General features: G+C 50.6%; 2 protein-coding genes across 2 annotated transcripts; one reads left to right on the plus strand and one right to left on the minus strand.

Annotated features, from left to right (window-relative positions):
* Positions 1–1,935: 1,935 nt before the first annotated feature.
* On the plus strand, positions 1,936–14,124 carry DND1 (DND microRNA-mediated repression inhibitor 1). The gene is made up of 5 exons (XM_074552304.1): positions 1,936–2,020; positions 10,930–11,047; positions 11,945–12,406; positions 12,941–13,338; positions 13,562–14,124. Exons 1-5 carry the CDS (start codon positions 2,018–2,020, stop codon positions 13,571–13,573), a joined length of 993 nt encoding a protein of 330 aa, XP_074408405.1. The 5' UTR covers positions 1,936–2,017; the 3' UTR covers positions 13,574–14,124.
* A 1,420-nt stretch (positions 14,125–15,544) lies between these two features.
* WDR55 (WD repeat domain 55) lies at positions 15,545–18,009 on the minus strand. Its single transcript, XM_074551920.1, has 8 exons — positions 17,923–18,009; positions 17,703–17,854; positions 17,518–17,618; positions 17,363–17,450; positions 17,035–17,214; positions 16,843–16,942; positions 16,574–16,743; positions 15,545–16,191 (listed from the first exon to the last, which is right to left on the minus strand). The coding sequence occupies exons 1-8, from the start codon at positions 17,941–17,943 to the stop codon at positions 15,861–15,863; spliced, it is 1,143 nt and encodes a 380-aa protein (XP_074408021.1). The 5' UTR covers positions 17,944–18,009; the 3' UTR covers positions 15,545–15,860.
* Positions 18,010–18,224: the final 215 nt, after the last annotated feature.

Here is an 18,224-nt window from a genome sequence, read left to right on the forward strand (position 1 = left end):
TTTCTCTGGGTATAAATAAGTAAACAAGGAAGCACAGCAGAGGCTTGAAAATGCTCTGCCTGCTACATAGAAGTAAACGCCCCTGGACCCTAATTGCTTTTAATTACATACATAAATATTTATGTATTTAATTACATTATACATGCATTAAAATATTGTCATATTATCTGCATAGGCGTGGGTTACTCTTCTAGAGAGTCTCCCACCCAAAGAAGAAAACATTCACTTAAGAGAAACTGCTTTAATTTACCTCAGTACCTGAAATATCCTTCTTTGCACAATTAAAGGTTATTGTCAGAGCTGTACATAATGAGGAACTAATGAATTAATGATGAAATTACAGTCAGCATCCTTCCAAATAAAGAATCACTCAGTGAAACTTAAAAAAAATGTACAAGTTTAGATGAAAAATTATTATGTTGCCATTGTATCAATAGTTCATTTTTTGGCTACTTATGAGGATTTTCGGATCTGAAAATGAATCCACAAAACCATTGTTACCACAGAGACATGATAGACTTTCATGTGTCCTGCACAGCCAATTCAGGCACCCTCCTATCAGTAGGTGCCTTTACTGAGATTACATTGAGTAATTTTTACATTGAGATTTTTAACAGACACACTTTATTTGTTCATTCTCCCTTTTCTTGTTGTGCAGCCTCCTTCCAAAGCTGAGCTGCTGTGATCCTTGGGCTCACTCCTCCATCAGACTGCACTAAAGGTGGCAATTCCTGGGCTTCCTGGGCTGGTAAGAATGGGGGCACAGTTCTGAAGCACTGGGAAGGAAATTTCCTCTTTTTCTGGAGAAATGAAATGCATCCCTTTTGTCCCCAGTCACTGAGGGCCTCCTAACCTCGTGCCTGCAATCTGCAGGTGCTGCACACCAGTGCATATATTTGAGATCAAACCTACAAGTTTTCACAGTAAGAGCTTTCCTTTTGAAATTCAGAGTCTGATTTAGAGTGGCTTTGTTTTTTCTGGAGAAATTCTGGTCAATGATGGCAGCATGGTGTTTAAAACTCCCTGAAATTAAATTGCTGTCACAGCTGTTCTAAGCAGAGTAGCATTTATCAAATACATGCTACAGCTGTGTTTTCTGGGTTCTTATTTGAAAGTACCTGTGTGAATCATCTGAGGCATGTCCTGACAATATCACAGAAATATTATCACCCCTAGGACCGGGGATGAAACAGGACTGAATGAACGGGTGCCAAAGAAAGGAAAAGTTGCTTTGCTGGTGTATTGTGAGCAGTGGTAAAGGGGAGATTACAAAATCCACCTCAGAGATCCCATCACAGCCCCTGATTTCACAGGGAGACAGGAAGAAGCCTGTGTTAAATTTCTAATTGTTTGTTCTAAGATGTGTTTCATTACCTTCTATCTGGTTTCCATCCCGAACCCAGTGTAGCAGATCTAATTGCAATGTGTTACTCCTTATTTGTACTAATATGAAACTAATTAGTCTGGTCAAAATTTATGCTGGTGGTGCAATAGGAGAATTCCAGCATTGTTTATCCTGATGCTGAGGAAGGAGGAAAGCTGTTACCTCTGAATCTCCCAGGCTCAGAGCAGCCAACACAGAAATTCTAACACATGGTTTTATTATTATTTGCTTGCATCCTGTGTGTGGCACTGGGTATATCATAGCTATGTGCAGATTTCATGCATTTCTTGCAAAACCCAGCTGCACACAAGCTTGAGCTCTGTCTTTCTCTACAACTCCTTTTGTAACATCATGAACACATCAGATGTGGTGCCCCAGTAAGGCTTGCTGAGGAAACACCACTTTGTATTTTCTATATTTGAATTTTCAGATATACTCCAGCAGCTGGCAATCTCATGAGATGGATTTTAAGCTCTTAGATTTTGGAAAGCTCAGGAACACTGACTTTACTGCATATCTTTTTATTGAGACTTTTTTCCCTCTTTTTAAAGATCAAGGTGTTTCATAGGTATTTTATAGCCTGCAGTGACACAACCTTCACACAAAAAAGTGTCTCCTCAGTAACAGCTGCCAATGGTAAGTTCTTTCTGATGCAGTGATGGTGTGGTGATTGATGTTTGAAAATGTGAGACTCAAACCATTTCAGTCAACAGAGGGGGGAAATTCACACTGCCAACATTCTGCTGCTTCAAAGAGCAGCAACATTTTCCATTTTCTCTCTGTCTTCTGTCCCTGCTTTAAGTGGAGTTTGAACCACTTTCAGAAGGGTTTATTTTTCTAGAATAACTCAGGTTAGTTGTCCATATCCTTAGAGCCAAACAAAAAAAAAAGTTCAAACCTTGGAAGAATTTTATCTTCATGTTCATCTCACTCCCAAACCAAAGTGGATCTTCATGAAGTGGTTTTCTTTTGTCCTGCCCAAATTTGTTTTTAAAATTTGGGGGTAGATTTTGCAGTAGATTCTTCCTTTTACCCTGGTAATGTTTACCCTGGACAGCCCAGAGCTGCCCTTTTAACATGGCATGCCCAATGCCAGGCTGAATTACCGACCTGTAACTGTGAGAGACTGCAATGTCAGCATTCATTTGGTGCTTTGCTGAGGCCAGGCCAAAGGGAAGGAGAGGCTTTGGATGTGTGGTGGACAAATCTCTGATCATAAGAACAGCCCTGGGGCCAAGGGAGTTCAGATATTTTCTGAAATTTCAGATATTTTATTATTTTATCCACCCACCTCGGGAGGATGAGCACAACAAACTGCCCTTTGCTTAGCTCTGGGTTCAGAGCAGATAAGGGAGATAAGAGAAGCAGACCCTGTGAGGTGGGAAAATGGTTTTCACCACCTCGGTGTCCTCCCTTCCACACCTGGCTCAGGTGTGAGTTAAACTCTCCGTGGGGAAAATATCAGGATATTCACCTTCACAATGAGGCCAATTTGAAAAAGCCATTTGTAGGAATGGAACTTTGAAGCTTCCTCCCCACACTGGTGACTGCCAGGGCAGGAGATGGACCCTGAATATGAGACTTTAATGGGAACAGCAGCTGAGGTAAATGCAACCAACCTACCTGCCTCTGCAAGGAATGGCTTGAATAAAACTCTGTCTGAGACACTGGCTTCAAATCCAAGTTCACATGGAGCAAACAAAAAAAAAAAAAAGTGTTCTCTATAGGAACTCAATCCTCAGCAAAGATTTTTCTGGATGGAAAAAAAATATGAATACTTGAAGAAGTGTCTTTTCCCTTGCCAGTGAATTGTGTTCCTCTGAGCAGGTGTCAAGCTGGAGTTTGGGCAATTCCAAAAGGTCTGAAATCCTAAAATACAGCCACTGCAGAGTGCAGCTGGACTCTATTCAGAAATCAAAGAGAATCAAATATCTACTAAAGTCCTGTAAAAAATAAGGCAAGTACTCAGAGATATTCTAGCAAGAGCAGTTTGCTCAGGAACATGTTTTATTCCCCTCTGTTTGAGTCATAAGTGACATAATGTGTCTGGTTTGTCCAGAAATGCTGCAAACAAATGCAGAGAACACTTAGGAGACTTCAACAGAGCTGTCTGCTCAGGAAAGACTGAAAAAAATGCTTGCTAAGCCTGAGAAAGGGAAGTTGGAGATGAGGGAAGGAAAAAAAGGAGATAAACTTTGTGACACTAGCAGTCAGTCGTTCTCATGAGCTGGGAAGGGCTCTGCTAACCAGAAAAGCTGCTGCAAGCTTGAGAAGGAGGAATTGGGGACTGAAGGACTCTCCTGCAGCACTTGGGCTGCTCAGGGCAGCTCAGTTCACAGGGTCAGCTGTCCTGGGACACCGAGGGGGCCAAAAGGACACCTGGAAATGTTCTGCTTTGGACATGACCCTCCTGAACTAACAGTGCCTTCGGGTACAGAGCTCTGCCAGTGAGCACACTGGGTTTGTACCTGAGCTCACCACTTTGACGGAGACATTGGAGCCTAAGGCAAAGATGAAGCACGTTAAAAACACACCGTTTTGTTACCATGATATTTTATGAAAAATCCCTTCGCCAGGATTTCTTCTCCTGGGAAGATGAGAAGCCTCAGCTTCTCCATATTTTGCTCCTCTGGAATGTGATTTGGAGAATTGTTTACCCAGCATGTGAAGTGGTTTTAATTAATGACTAAGCCCAGTCCAGCTGTGTCAGATTCTCTGAGACAAAGCTAAAGATATGATGATTATTGTAACTCAACCCATTTTGCTATTTCAATCAAATGAACTATTGACACCTGTGAGCAGCTCTGACACTGTTTCTAAGTGATCTCCTTTTATCCAGTCAGGCAGTTGTTTTATAAACTACACAAAGCTACTTTGTAGCTTCAGTTCTATAGAAACTTGCAGAGTTTATACCGTAAACTGCTTGCCAACCTTGGATTTTGGTCATTGTTGCAGTTGCAATGTTCCTGTCCATACACAAACTCAGAACTGGATTCCAATCCAATAGATTTCCAATTCTCTAAATATTTCAATAGCTTGCTGACCAGTAAGAAAAGCACTTGTGATTTTGCAATGCTGTGAAAAATGAAAAAAGTTTCTATAGCTTTTCCACTAACATATACTCATTTCAGACCTTCTCAGGAAAAGATGTTGCCAGTCCTGAAAGTTTTCAAGAGTGAATTTCACAGACCAGAAAATACACAGGTGACTGGGAGAAAAAAAAAAAGCTGCTGCTAGCCAACATCATCTTGGTATAGTTTTGGTTTTAATGTTAGTTTTGTTTTCAATCTTTATGTTCCTCTCTATGACTGGCTTAGAGTTTCCAAGGAGCTGAACTGTTGAACATCCCGTGCTGTTCAACTTTTCATTGTTATGTTCAAAATAACATGAATAAGAGGCTTTTCTTTCTTATAAAGAAGCATTTTGCATATATTTTAAACTGTACACATGTATTGTACTATAAATGGATGTAAGACAATTATTTTTATCGTCTGGCTCATTATGAAGGGGGGCCAGCACAGGCCAAAAGTCTTTGTCCATTGAAGACCTGCTCTGTCAGGGCTCTTCTCTGAGATGTGGATTAAAGTGGCAGCAGAGCAGGATCTCACCTTGATCACATAACACACCTTCCCATTCACATATTGAATACCTGCAACCACTGTTTCCCAGAAAAATGGCAGAAGGTTGCAATAGATAAAAATATACTAATGTTTTTCTCTTTTATCTCCGTCCAATGAACAAAATTTGAGATTGTGTAGGGGAGAAGATTCAGTCTCACTTTGCCATCTAGTGGCAGCACCTTGGCTTGCTGAGATGTATCCCGGAAAAGCGAGCTGACGTTAGCTAGAGGTGGGAATGAGTTCCTAATTCTTTGGAAAAATCAGTCATTTTTCTACTCAAAATACTAAGAAGCCTAGTTACATTTTACAGCAGCACTGCACAAATAGCCACATTGCTAAAGTGAGTTTCCATTTGCAGGTACTTGGGTGAGCAGAGCCTATTTTAGCTGTGTTTCATCATTTTATGAACCTGGATCACTAGCAATTTTTTCCTTGTGGATATGATTCATTAACTTCCCTTTCTACTTGCTCTTGGATTTTTACCAAGACAGTGGTATAGCCAAGCAGTTTATCTTTAGAAATATAAAGGACAGCTCGTCCAGACTGGCTGAATGAGCTACTTCTTCCTTCTTAAGGAAGAAACCCAAAAACTTAAAGTTTTTAAAAATCATTACAATTTTGTTTCAATTTATATTTCTTTGCTATGATTTTTTGTTCATGTCTGTATTTCAAGGTTTATAGTATTATTTTTTTCCTTCCACAATTTTGTGAGATATTGGTCATTATCTGGACCTGCAAGATCCTATTTGTGGCTTTATGGAATAAGTGAGTATAGCCTGGCAAGTGACAATGCTGTGGATGGCTGGAATTGTTCTTTGGGGTCTGGAACAGTGGGGCTGCATCCCTGTACCAGAAATGCTGAGCTGCCACAGCAGGAGGAACCAGAATTCCAGTTAATGGATCCACTGGGAAGCATTGGAGGTGAAATGACACTGGATGAGTGGTGTTTGTAGATAAAAATATGTAGGGTCCATTTTAGATCTGTTTAGAAGCAGTGGAAAGCAGAGATGTGGCCACTGTGGTTGTTATCTATAGTAAAGCAGCAATATAAAAGCATAGGAATAACAGGTAAGAAAAAGTGTAAGAAAGAAAGTGGAGGGAAGGATAAGAGTGGAAAGATCTCATAACTGTGGATCAGTAACTAGACTTGACTGAAGGGACTTGATTGTTGCAGTTTTGGCGTCTGGTCTGAGTGGCGCTCACAATCTTGATCCATCAGGGTGGGGGATAGCCCAAGGAACACCAGGGTCAGTGGGTAAATACAATTTAGGTTTAGATGGAACATGTGAGTACCTGCCCTGGGGAGGGGAATTTTACACTGTCTGAAGGGTCTTTGGTGGTTTATGACCCCTTTTAAGGCATGACCCTGCCTCTCACTTCAGCAGTTAAGCCAGTTATGTCCCAGAAAGGACAAAAGCCTTCAGCCCCAAGTGGGTGAATGTTCCTCACCCTTCTTTGTGGCCAGGGGAGGACATTGGCACAAAAACAAACACCACGGTCTGTATGGCCTTCTCCCTAACCTGGCTCAACTCCCAGAGCCTCCGGTGCTGGGTGTGCACCCCTCTGGCTCGAGCAGATCGGGTTTCACCACCACGGCCCCACCACGGTCCTCACCCCGGAGCTGGTACAGCAGAGCATGGGGTGCCTCCAAAACGGAGCCAAGAACCACGAACAGCTCAGACTCTCTCACACAGATGCACTTCGTAACACAGCGGAGATTTAGGCTAATGCACTCTCCTGGGCATCATTGTTTGAAGGATTTCTTTCAGTAGATGTTTCTGAACCCCCCAAAATTCGTCTTTGTGAGCAGGTATTGGAACAAGCAGCAAGAAGTACGAATAGGTTCAAACCCGGCCGTTGTTATCTGAGGTCTGATGACACTGAATGACACTGATGATTGGACTGGGTGGTCTTGAAGGTCTCTTCTAACCCTGACGCTTCTGTTAGGAGAGTTTGGTGGTGCTGCTGTACCTCTTACAGCAACTCCTTGTCTTCCCTTGTGCACAAGTGAACAAGTACACGAAGGAAAGGCAAAACAGGCCAAGGCAAAGCAGGCCAAGGCAGAGCAGGGCGCGACCCCCGAGAGTGCTGCCAGGGTCCATCCGGGGAGGAGCGACGCGGTGCGGGGCGGCGCTGCCTCCCTTCCTACCCCGGCCCGGACCGCAGGAGCGGCCAGAACGGCGGGAAAGCACGGGAGGAGCGGCGGGATGGACGAGAAGGTGAGGGCTGCCGGGGCGGCACGGAGCGAGCTCGGCGGGGATCCGAGCCCCGGCCCCGGCTGGGAGCTGGTCCCGGTCCCGGCTCCGGCCCGGCTGGGAGCGCAGGCAGGGCTGCTCCAGACCCCGACCCTGGCCCCGACCCCAGCCCCAGAGCGGAGCCGCCGCGCCCGGGGTCAGCCCCGTTAGCCCCGGGGCTGTGCCAGCAGAGCCCGTCCTGCCTCCCCACACAGCCCAGGCACCCTCGGGCCGGTTCCCTGAGCTGGGATCCGCCGCGGCACCGGGCCACGAGGCTCCGAGGACGGAACGCGGCTGGGTTTATCCCGCTCTGAGCACGTGTTCCCCCAGTGGGGATTCCCACCCGCGTCCGAAGGTGGTTTTTATTCTTCATAAAAGATGAAATCCCTTGGAGGTGGAGAGGTGCCACCACCTCGTGGCATTCACTATTAGCTGGTGATCTTTTATCACTGTTTATCGGTATTTATCACTATTTGCTGGTGATCTTTTATCTCCATCCTTTCCCGTTGAGGTATCCGAAAAGGGCCAGTTCCTAATGCTGATAAGGAAGGTCGAAACGGATGTTTCAATTCGTATAAATCACTTGTTACTGAGTTTATTTTGTTTGCTAGGACAGCCACGGTGCTCAATGCACCCAGCTCTGTCCCCAGGACAGCTCCTACCCCGATGGGTTTGGAGGATCGGGATCCGGCCATGCCACCGTGCCGACCACATGGACTAGACAGAAATGGCCGGTTTAATTGCGGAGATATTAACCTCCATTGACAATTCCGCTGCTTTGAGGACCATGAAGGATTAAATAAGACTTGTTTTGGCTGGTGTATTTGACGGCATAGCGTCCAATTTTAGAAATTTGCGGAGATCAGATTTCCCAGGAGCCTGGGAGGTAGTGGAATGCATTGTGAGGTTTAAATTCGTTTTTGTTGTGGTAGTATGCATTACTCACTTATAGCTATGGATACATATCTCCACCAAAACTTCCCTTTCATATTTTGTGTCAGTATTGGAAGCTGAGTAAATCAATTTCTCCTCTTTTTGGCTGAAAGTTGTGCTTCACATATTACGGCTGTATTTCCCTCTGCCAAATTCATGTTATTCGGCTGAGCTCCTAAATTCGTACAATTATCAATGCTAATTGTACAAATTTAGGAGAATCATTAGCATTGCTAATTATTCATTAGCAATGATCATCGAAATGCATTCAGGCTTAGGCATGGTTACAGCCATTAGCACAGTGACCATTACAGAGGGAGAAAGTGAAGGTTTCCATCCGGAGGTCAGGTTTGGTGATTTGTGTGCTCAGTCTGGTTCATTCTGGTGCTGATTCCTTCTGTGAGGAGAATAAGCGTTCCTTCAATGGATAACTTGATTTTCAGTGGAGACATGCTGGTATCATTTTCTGAAAAAGTAAAATAATACAAGTCTCGTCGGGGTTTGCCCGGACAGGTTATTATCCCGTTAAAAACAGGGGAAAGCCACGGTGCACTAATTGTTTTGTACTTTTTGGAGACACTGCTCTCCGTAGATTCCCAAGTGAGTGTGCCCCGAGGTTTAGTTAGTCTCAGGCATTGTTCTGTGCTACTTTTACAGTAACACTTTGTCCTGATTGGTTGTAAAGCTGTCAGATTCCCTTTAAATGGAAGGTGGAGCACCTCATTAAGGTTTGCATAAAATGCACACTGAGGTCACAGCGATTATTTACCCTGAGTATGTCCCTCAGCCTTGTGTGGCTTCAGGCTCTTTTTCAATAGGCCATTAACCCATTCTGTGCCTCCATTTGACTGGGGTAATATGGGCTATGAAAAACCCACTGAATTCTGCCTTTTTGGCCCATTGTACCTACTTACGTGGAAAATGTGAGCTCGTTTCACTGCTCAGACTAGAGATAAAAGTCGCTTTTCCCATTTAGAACATCTGTGTTCTGTCTCCTGAAATGCAGTCCAGCTAAGCAGTGAAGATGTTCAAGAACACGCAATCACAGAATGATTCTATGCAGGTGCTTTTATTGAAGAGCTCTGGGTGTCAGGGGCACAGACCCAAATCTGACTCTGATATGGGTTCGGGATGAACACGTTTTTATACCCTTATCATTATATAACTACATATTAATTATTACACTTACATTGTTCTATTGCATACATTGATTTCATCCAAGCATGGATTTTGTAAACTCCATCAAACCCGCCAAACATCGTTTCTCATGATTCTTGTTATGATTAAACAATAATTATATCCAATTACCAAACAATCATTGCATCTAACAATCATGCAATTTATCATAGTCATCAAATGATTATACAGGTGCAGCCTAACATTTTCCCAGGGCTTACCAGGCCTATCCCTCCTTTCCAACTCCCCTGAATATTCCATGATTTTGGAAACATTTTATCCCTATACTATCAAAGGTACCCTTGGTCAGTGCCAGTTTGAAGCAAGTTGCCTTTAGGTGCCATGCTGGGAAAAGCTCCATCCTGCTGTGACAGGATTGTGGGGTGTACTGCTCCTGTTGGAAATCATACAGCTTTTACATTTTCTTGCTAACTTTAGTCAGGAGTTTCTTTCACCTTTGCCCCAGGGGAGGATAATTGCAATTTTTGGAATTCTTGAAAATAACACTTGATTAAATAATTCTTTCCACCTCTGTTTTCTCAATGGACAAACTGTAATCCTAGTTCTTGGGAATGGTCAATTAGTCTGACATTGCACATAGAATTCTTGGTATCCCCATGAAAATTACTTCATCCCACATCTCACCCATATTACTGAATTGTGGGATGGAGTGAATTTCGTGGTGATACCAGAAATGCATGCAGTTAGTGTTCCACAGGTGGGGATTTCCTCGTGTTCTAACATTTCAGTAGCACACCTCGACAATTGTTCATTAAAAGCTGTGTCTTTTGTAATTTCATTTCATTTTGTAACAAGGCCAAGGATTTGGCACATCTTCCGGAGATGCAGTTAATTTTCTAATCTGTGCAGTCAGGAGCACTTGGAGCCCGTGTAAGCATTAGCTACACTTTTTCCTCCAACTTTTGTTTTCCTTTTTGTCCTCCTGTAACTGTCTCTGCAGCTGTTCTATTTTCAAGGACAGTAATAATAACTCAGCTGCTTTCCAGTTCAGTGGTCAGTTCTTGTTTCTCTTTAATATTTTCTCTTCTGTGCTGGCAGGCAACCTTCCACCATCCCAGGTTGCTCCAAGCCCCATCCAACCTGGCCTTGAACACTCCCAGGGGTGGGGCAGCCACAGCTTCCCTGGGCAACCTGTGCCAGGGCCTCACCACCTTCACAGGATGATTTTCTTCCCAATATTCAATGTAACCCAGTGTCTTTCCCTTTAAAGCAGTCATGATGCAATGGGTCACCTTGGCTCTGTGCTCCAGCTCCCTCTTGCAGCACCAGACAACTGGTCCCTGTGTTTTGGCTTTCCAAGCCCTTGCAGAGCTGTAGGAAACTGGTTTTTGGGCTCTAACAGAGTTGCTGGACTTTGTGTCAGGTGGAGCAGGCTTGGACAGTTCTTGGGATGGGAGTGTTGGGAGGCTCCTCAGGTTCCCTGAGAGCAGAGGAGTTTGTTTGCCCCTCCAAGTGCTGGCCAGCACTGGATCTTGTGGTTCCCTCATGGGGTTGGGATGCTCCCAGCTGGGAGGCTGAAAGCTCTTTGCTCACAAATCACCAGCACCATCTCCTCCTTCAGACATGGAAGAACAAAATCAACGAGGCCAACAAGATGGCCCTGCTGGCCTGGGAGAAGGAGACGGGCATCGAGCTGGTGCAGATCAACGGGCAGAGGCGCTACGGGGGCCCTCCCCCAGGTATGGCAGAGTGGGGCAGGGAGGGGACTCACCCTTGTTAAAAATAGGTTAGAAACTGCTGTAAAATACTTGATAATTGTTAAGCATGTACTATAGTTTGGTTATGGTAAAAGGGGTTAAAAGGGCAGTTGTAAGAAATATGGTACTTAAGATACCATAACACACCTCAGTAAAGTGCACCACAAGCCAGCCTGGACAGAACTGTAATGGCACCTTAAACCTTCATGCAAATGAAGGATCCCGATAGAAACCAATCCAAAGGGACAAAAACCAGGATTAAAAAGGGGCTTCTGACCCAGGGAAGGAGGGTGCCGCTGAGCCTGTGTCACACACACACATTTTATGAAAAATCCTTTCCTTAGGATTTTTTCTCCTGAGAAGCTGAGAAGCCTCAGGAACAAAATGTAAACAATGATATGTGCTGCTGTGGAATGCAACAGGTGCATCTGTGATTGGTCTCATGGGGTTGTTTCTAATTAATGGCCAATCACAGTCAGCTGGCTCGGACTTTCTATCCAAGCCACAAACCTTTGTTATCATTCCTTCTTATCTATTCTTAGCCAGCCTTCTGATGAAATCCTTTCTTCTATTCTTTTAGTATAGCTTTAATATAATATATATATCATAAAATCATAAATCAAGCCTTCTGAAACATGGAGTCAGGATGAGGGGAGAGACGAGGATCTAAGACCCCTGTGAACACGGTCACATACCTGGACCAACGGGGCCATTGCTGCCAGCACTGCAGCATCCTCAAGGGAACGCTCCTGCTTGACCCATGGGCCCCCACACTTTAGGCCTTTACTTTTTATTATAATAAATGCTGGAATCACTGTAGTACTGGGAGTGTGGTCCCGTTTTTACAGCTACGGTCACAGCGTCCCCATGTCCCCGCAGGCTGGGTGGGCGGCCCGCCGCCGGCCGGCACCGAGGTGTACATCGCCAGGCTGCCGCAGGACATCTATGAGGACACGCTGCTGCCGCTGTTCGGGAGCGTGGGGCGGCTCTACGAGTTCCGCCTGATGATGACGTTCAGCGGGATGAACCGCGGCTTCGCCTACGCCCGCTACGCGTGCTGGCAGGACGCGCGCCGCGCCATCGCCACCTTCCACCGCTTCCAGCTGCGCCGCGGCTGCGCCATCGTCGTCTGCTGGAGCACGCAGAAGCGCGAGCTGCTCGTCAGCGGCCTGGGCGCCTCGGTGAGCCAGCAGAAGCTGGAGGCCACGCTGCAGAGGGTCACCGAGGGCATCTGTAGCGTCACCCTGCATGCCAGCCCCTCCCAGAAACAGGCCAAGCTCGCAGTACTGAAGTACAGGTCGCACCAGGCTGCTGCCCTGGCCAAGAAAGCTCTGATGGAAGGTGAGTGGTGCTCAGGAATGCTGGTTGGGCTGGGCTTCCCACTCCTAGATGTGGCTGCAAGGTGACTTCAGCCTTGAGACACTCCTTGCTCTCTCCCTGTGTCCTGTGGGATGCCAGCTGCCCATGGGGCTGTTGATTTTCAGCAGTCCTGGTGGTGGGGTGAAGGGGCTGCTCAGAGCAGGAGCATCACCAGTTCAGAGCACCCTGAACATCAACCAAGTCATTAAACCTTTCCAGTGGAGCTGCCCAACCCCTCAGTGTCCCTTAAACACTCCTGATAGAGCTGCTCAGTCCCTCTGAGCCCTGTCCCATGGCTGCAATGCCCTGATGGGACACACTTCCCAGACATCCAACCAGCACCTCCAAAGTCTTGGTTTGTACCCATTCCTGCCCCAGCTGAGAAGCATTTGGCTTTGATACCTGTTCAACTTGGCCCTAAAATCAAGCTGCTCCTAACATCCTGGAGATCGATGGGTTGGGATGGGATGGGATGGGATGATGCTGGAGGGTAGGTGAGCATCTCCTGTCTCCTAGGGACCCTGAGGCTCGGGAAAGCAAAGATGACGGTGGAATGGCTGAATCCCCAGCTGAAGCAGAAGCTGCAGCTCTGTGAGGAGGAGCCACCATCCAGCTGGGTGCAGGGAGGTGAGAGCCCAGCAGTGCCCCCGCTTCCGTCGCTGCAGAACGTGCTGGACTGCCTGAACGCGCTGTGCTGGAAGCATCACCTGAGGACACCCCTGATCAGGACCAAGTGTGTCCAGGTGAACCCCAACGGGTGGCAGCACTTCTGGTACCAAGTGGCCATCCCAGGGTCCCAGGTGCCCATCAGTGGCTTCATGTGGATCTCACCAGACAGGCAGGGCCAGAGCGAGCACGAGAAGGCCAAGGTGGTGGCAGCCCTGTACGTTCTGCGGGCGTTGGCTGAGTCCTTGGTGAGCCCTTGCACAGCCTTTCCCAAAGTCCTGAAGGGTCCCCTGGGAAGGTGGAGCTGTGGCACTTCTGGGCAGGGTGGGATGGGGCAGGGAGGGACCCAGGCTGGCTGGCAGGGCTGAACACTGTCAGCTCTGAGCTGAGGATCTCTGATTTAAGCACAGGATGCAAGAGGAGGGGGTTTGGGGCTTAGGGCACAGCCTGACCTTTCTCTCTCCCCTGCAGGGTGCCAGCTGAAGTAGCAGCTGCTCTACCACAGCCACGACTGAGCCCCAGCCCTGCTGGGCTCCTGGCCCTGTTCCAGCATTCCTTGGAGTTATTTGCATCAGTTTTGAGAGCTGGCTCTGGAGGATAAGGGCTGCTGTCCTCCTGTTCCACGGCAGCCACCACGTCCCCGGGCAGCCCTCGAGTTGGTTCTAGTTTTGGGTTGTTGGTTTTCCTGTTGCCAAGTTTGGCTGTTAAGCTGGTTGGTGTGGTGGAGGGCAGGTCCTGGAGAAGCAGCAGCAGCTCTTGGAGGGGCTGTGCCAGGCCTGGATGCCAGTGTGATGGAGGGAATTCCTCCACTGGCATTCCTGAGGAGCAGCCTCAGGGGAGAACAAGGCCAGCACAGAGAGAGTCCCAGGGGTCACAGATGTTCTGTGAGCTGCTGGAGCTGCTGTGTGGGGAGAGGAGTGCCCTTAACCTGTTTGCATAGTGAGGGAGCAGCTGTGGAGTTGGCAGCTGTCCCTGAGTGATCCCTCAGCAGTGGCAGCTCTGGCCACGTGCTGTTCTTTTGGCATTAAAGAGTTCTGGAGAGCACCAGCTCAGTCATGTCATCTTTTCCTCCTGCAGCCTCAGCTCCCTGCGTGTCCACTGCATCTCAGTGCTCTCCCCACACACGAGGAAAGGGACAGGGTGGGATCTAGAGCCTGGTGAGCCCATTGTGTGGGAAGCAGCGTTCCCTAACACCTTGATCTTTGTTGTCTTCTACTCACTGGGCTCTTTCTCACCAGCTTTTGATACTCCTCAGGCTCCTCCAAGTGCCTCCTGATGTCTCCATGTTTTTTTGTGGTCCTCTGAGATATCTGGGAGCACCTTGTTGGAGGTTTTTCCTTTTGTTTTTCTCTGTCTTAGGGAATTTCCCCATGTTTTTGTTGCTAAGGAGCAATAACCATTCCAAGGGAGGCTCCTGCCTTCCTTAGCAGACACCTGCCTTTCAAACCAGGACACCCCTTTATGCTCTCCAGGGACTTCAGGTCTCAGTTTTGTTGACTGCCCACCCCCAGCTCCAGGAATGAACCCCTGGGGGCTGCAGCTGGTGCTCCAAAGGCTCCCAGGCAGTGCTGGGAATCCACTGGGGGATGTGAGCCACAGCCAGGAGTAGAAATGCTGGAACTGTACCAGATCAGATCCTCCCTGTTCCCCAGCAGGTGCAGGCCATGGCTGACACTGTTCCAGGCCCTGCTGCCCACTCTGCCCATCCCAGGGAGGGATCCTTGTCCCTGCTCATGGCACTCTGTGACCCACCAAGTCCCTTTGGCAGCACCCAAGTCCCATCCCTCTTCCTTTGGAGATCCCCAGGATCCTCCAAGAGCCTTGGGGTGCACTCTTTAGGTTCTTCCTTGCGCTCCCTGGAAGTCTGTCTGTCCCTCCTGGGCACACCAGGACTCCTTGCCTCATGAGGATGAACCATCAGCACAAGGTGCTGGGAAGTGAAAGGCACTGAGTTTATTTCTAACAGAGCTAGTCTTAATTAATTAATTAACAAAGGGTAATTGACCTGCTGGGACAGGGATCCTTCAGAGCCTGGTGGGCCCAAGCCTGGGAGCCTCTGACCCCCAAATTCATCCACAAACCCCAGCATTACGCCCTCCCCTGCATCGCTCACCACAGACCCCAACCATGTCCCCCCATAGCTCAGAGTCCCCCCCTCATCCACCAGAGCCCCCCAGCCCTATTCCCCCATACCTGAGTGTCCCCCCACCATCCAGAGCCCCCCAGCCATGTTCCCCCATACCCGAGTGTCCCCACCCCATCCACAGAGCCCCCCAGCCCTGTTCCCCGAGTGTCCCCCCACCACCCACAGAGCCCCCCAGCCCTGTTCCCCACCTCAGGCTCCCTCCCCGTCCCTCACGGAACCCAGTCACGGACCGTTCCCAGTCCCTCTGGCCCCATACATGTGCCCCCACCCCTAAAGGCCTCCCCTGCTCCAGGACCCTCAGCCGCCCATCCCCAGCCTGTCCCCCCATCCTGGCGCCAGCTTCGGCTCCTCCCGCGGGGCCCCCTGACCCCCATAACCGCTGTCCCCTGCGGGACCCCCGCCCGCTCCCACACGCGCTGCCCCTTTAAGACAGCGCGTACAGCCCAGCTTGAGTGGCAGCCCTAGGAGCCAATCAGAACGCCAGCGTCCTGCCCACCGACGGTGGCAGCATTGCAGTGAGCCCACGCCCCGTAGGCGGGCACTCCCCGGGGCTGCGGCTCTGATTGGCCGCGCCCCGCGCCGGGCGGGGCGGCAGCGCTGAGGGGGAGGCGCCCCCGGCCTCGCTCAGTCGCTGTCGCTGTCGTCGCTGTCGCCGCTGTCACCGCCCTCCGCCGCCTCCGGCTCGGCCTCGTCCCGCAGGTCGGCGAAGAAATCCTCCCCGCTGCCCAGCGCCTTGCTGCTGAGAGCGCGCAGCGGCCCGCCCTTCTTCTTCTTCCGCCGGTAATCATCGACCACCATGGAGCGGAGCGCCGACACGTCCCAGAACTTCACCTTCTGGTCGTGGCCGCTGCTGGCCAGGAGCTTCCCGTCCGCCGCCACGGCCAGCTGCTCGATGGGCTCGCCCAGGTGCTGCCCCACGCAGCCCAGCACGCGGTTCGGCAGCACGTTCACCGCCCTGGGCAGGGCACGAGGCACTGAGGGCCCTGCAGCGCCCGGGGACGTCCCCTGCCCTCCTGTCCTGTGAGCTGGGCGAGGGTGATCCCGTCCCACACCCTTCTCCTTCCACCCCAGCCCATCCCACACCTCCCCCTCAAAGGCCTACACATCCCATCCCATCCCATCCCTCTACATCCCATCCCATCCTCCACAATTCCCTGTCACTCCCTCCCCATCACACCCCACCACATCTCCAGCTCACTCTTTTCCCCTTCCTATCCCACCACCCTCCCCTCTCACTCCCATCTCACCCCCCACAATCCCACCGGCTCCCACGCCCTTCCATCGCTCTCCATTCCCCATTCCACATCTCCCCATCCCTCCCCAGCTCTCCCCCTGACCTGATGACTCCGTCCAGGGACCCCACGCACACGATGCTGTCCGTGATGGGCACCATGCAGTCAATGGTCTCTGCCCTGAGCGCAAAGCGGTCGCTGGCTGCCCCGAAGCCGTCCCAGTTGAAGAGGTAGATGGTGCCTTCGCTGGAGCCACACGCCACCTTCCTCGCCCTCTAGGCAAAAGGGAGGGCAGTGAGGCAGAGGCAGAGCAAAAAACGGAGAGAGGACAGGGGGCTGTGGGATGCTGCTCCATGCTGGGGAGCGGTGCCAACCTTCAGCAGCACCACAGAGGTCAGGTCGCCGTTCTGCGGCTCCGAGAGCAGCTCAAAGCGCCGTCGCTTCACGTTGAAGACGCCCAGGGTGCCATCACCACTGTGGGACGTGGAAAGGACACACTGTGAGCACAGGGCATGGCACAGGGCACTCCTGCCATGGAGCCCGACCCCACAAATCCTCTGCGGTACCTGGCTGTCAGCAGGATCTTCCCGTTGCCATCCACAGCCATGGCACTGATGTACTCCTCCTGCTGCCGTGCCTCCAGGATGGCGCTGCCCCTGCGCAAGTCCCACACCTTCACTGCCCCGCCGTCATCACCCGTGGCGAAGATGTGGTTGTCGATGGGCAGCACGCAGTTGAGAGCTGCTCTGCAGAGACCCCGGCCCACGGTCACGGCTCCCGGGGCAGCGCTGCGGGCTCTCCCTACGGCCCGGGGCTGCGTGGCCGTGCCGCGGCACGGAAGGGGACAATGGGACAATGCCCCCACCGTTGTGCCCAGAATGAGCACGGACTTACTCGTGGGCCTTAGGGATGCGCGTCTCCAGCCGTCCCTCCTCCGATGTCAGAATGTGGATGGACTTATCCTTGGACACAGTGAAAAGCTCTGGAGAGCCGCGTTAGTGCCCCGGGCCCGGCGTCCCCCGGTGCCACCCCACATCCCCCGCACTCACTCTGCCCGTCCTGGGAGAACGCTGCGTCCCGGCACGACTTGAGGTGATGTCCCGAGGACCAGAGCTGCCGGTTCTCCCCCTCGGTGCAGGAGTACGAGTACCTGCCGGCACGGGAGTGCTCGCCGGGACCGCGGGCGGCCGGGGAGCCCCGCTCAGCGTGTCCCAGCCCCGGCCCCTGTACTCACAGGTACACATCGCCGTCCACGTCCCCCGCGGCCAGCAGCGGCCGCTCCGGGTGCAGCGCGATGGCGTTGGCCGTGGCCTCCAGACAGATGTCCTCGGGCGTGTCCCGCACCCGCGGCTCCCGCACCTCCGGCTCCGGCGACTCCTGGGGCTCCTGGGGACAGCGGGGCCGTGGGACCGGGCCCGGGGGCTCCGGGCTCCCGCAGCCCCACGCGTGCTCACCTCCTCCATGGCGGCCGCCATAGCGCGTTGCTCATTTGCATGACCACGCCTTTATCATTTACATATTCCCGCCCCTCTATTTACATGGCACCGCCCGCCCGCGCCTCTCTGCGCTGCGGGACCGGCCCGGCTGTGGGACGGCCCCGCATCGGGGCTCCGGCCTACGAGCGCCCCCGGCCCCTTTTCACCAGGTCGCTCCCCGCCCGCCTCATGTGTTCCTGTTCTTTAGCGCTTGGGAGCTCCACAGGCTCCTTAATTCGCACCGCAGGCTCCCCAGTTCACCGTCATCTCCTCTTTGTGAC

This window comes from Zonotrichia albicollis, chromosome 15 (assembly GCF_047830755.1).
Source record: "Zonotrichia albicollis isolate bZonAlb1 chromosome 15, bZonAlb1.hap1, whole genome shotgun sequence".
Lineage (NCBI taxonomy): Eukaryota > Metazoa > Chordata > Aves > Passeriformes > Passerellidae > Zonotrichia > Zonotrichia albicollis.

Excerpts from the sequence above, each read along its gene's own strand:
- DND1 (XM_074552304.1), top strand. Across the intron at positions 11,048-11,944 it reads CTACGGGGGCCCTCCCCCAG|GCTGGGTGGGCGGCCCGCCG; the intron begins GTATGGCAGAGT and ends ATGTCCCCGCAG. Across the intron at positions 12,407-12,940 it reads CAAGAAAGCTCTGATGGAAG|GGACCCTGAGGCTCGGGAAA; the intron begins GTGAGTGGTGCT and ends CCTGTCTCCTAG.
- WDR55 (XM_074551920.1), bottom strand. The coding sequence starts at position 17,943 with ATGGCGGCCGCCATGGAGGAG. Across the intron at positions 17,215-17,362 it reads CGCATCCCTAAGGCCCACGA|AGCAGCTCTCAACTGCGTGC; the intron begins GTAAGTCCGTGC and ends GGGTCTCTGCAG. Across the intron at positions 16,943-17,034 it reads AAGATCCTGCTGACAGCCAG|TGGTGATGGCACCCTGGGCG; the intron begins GTACCGCAGAGG and ends CACGTCCCACAG.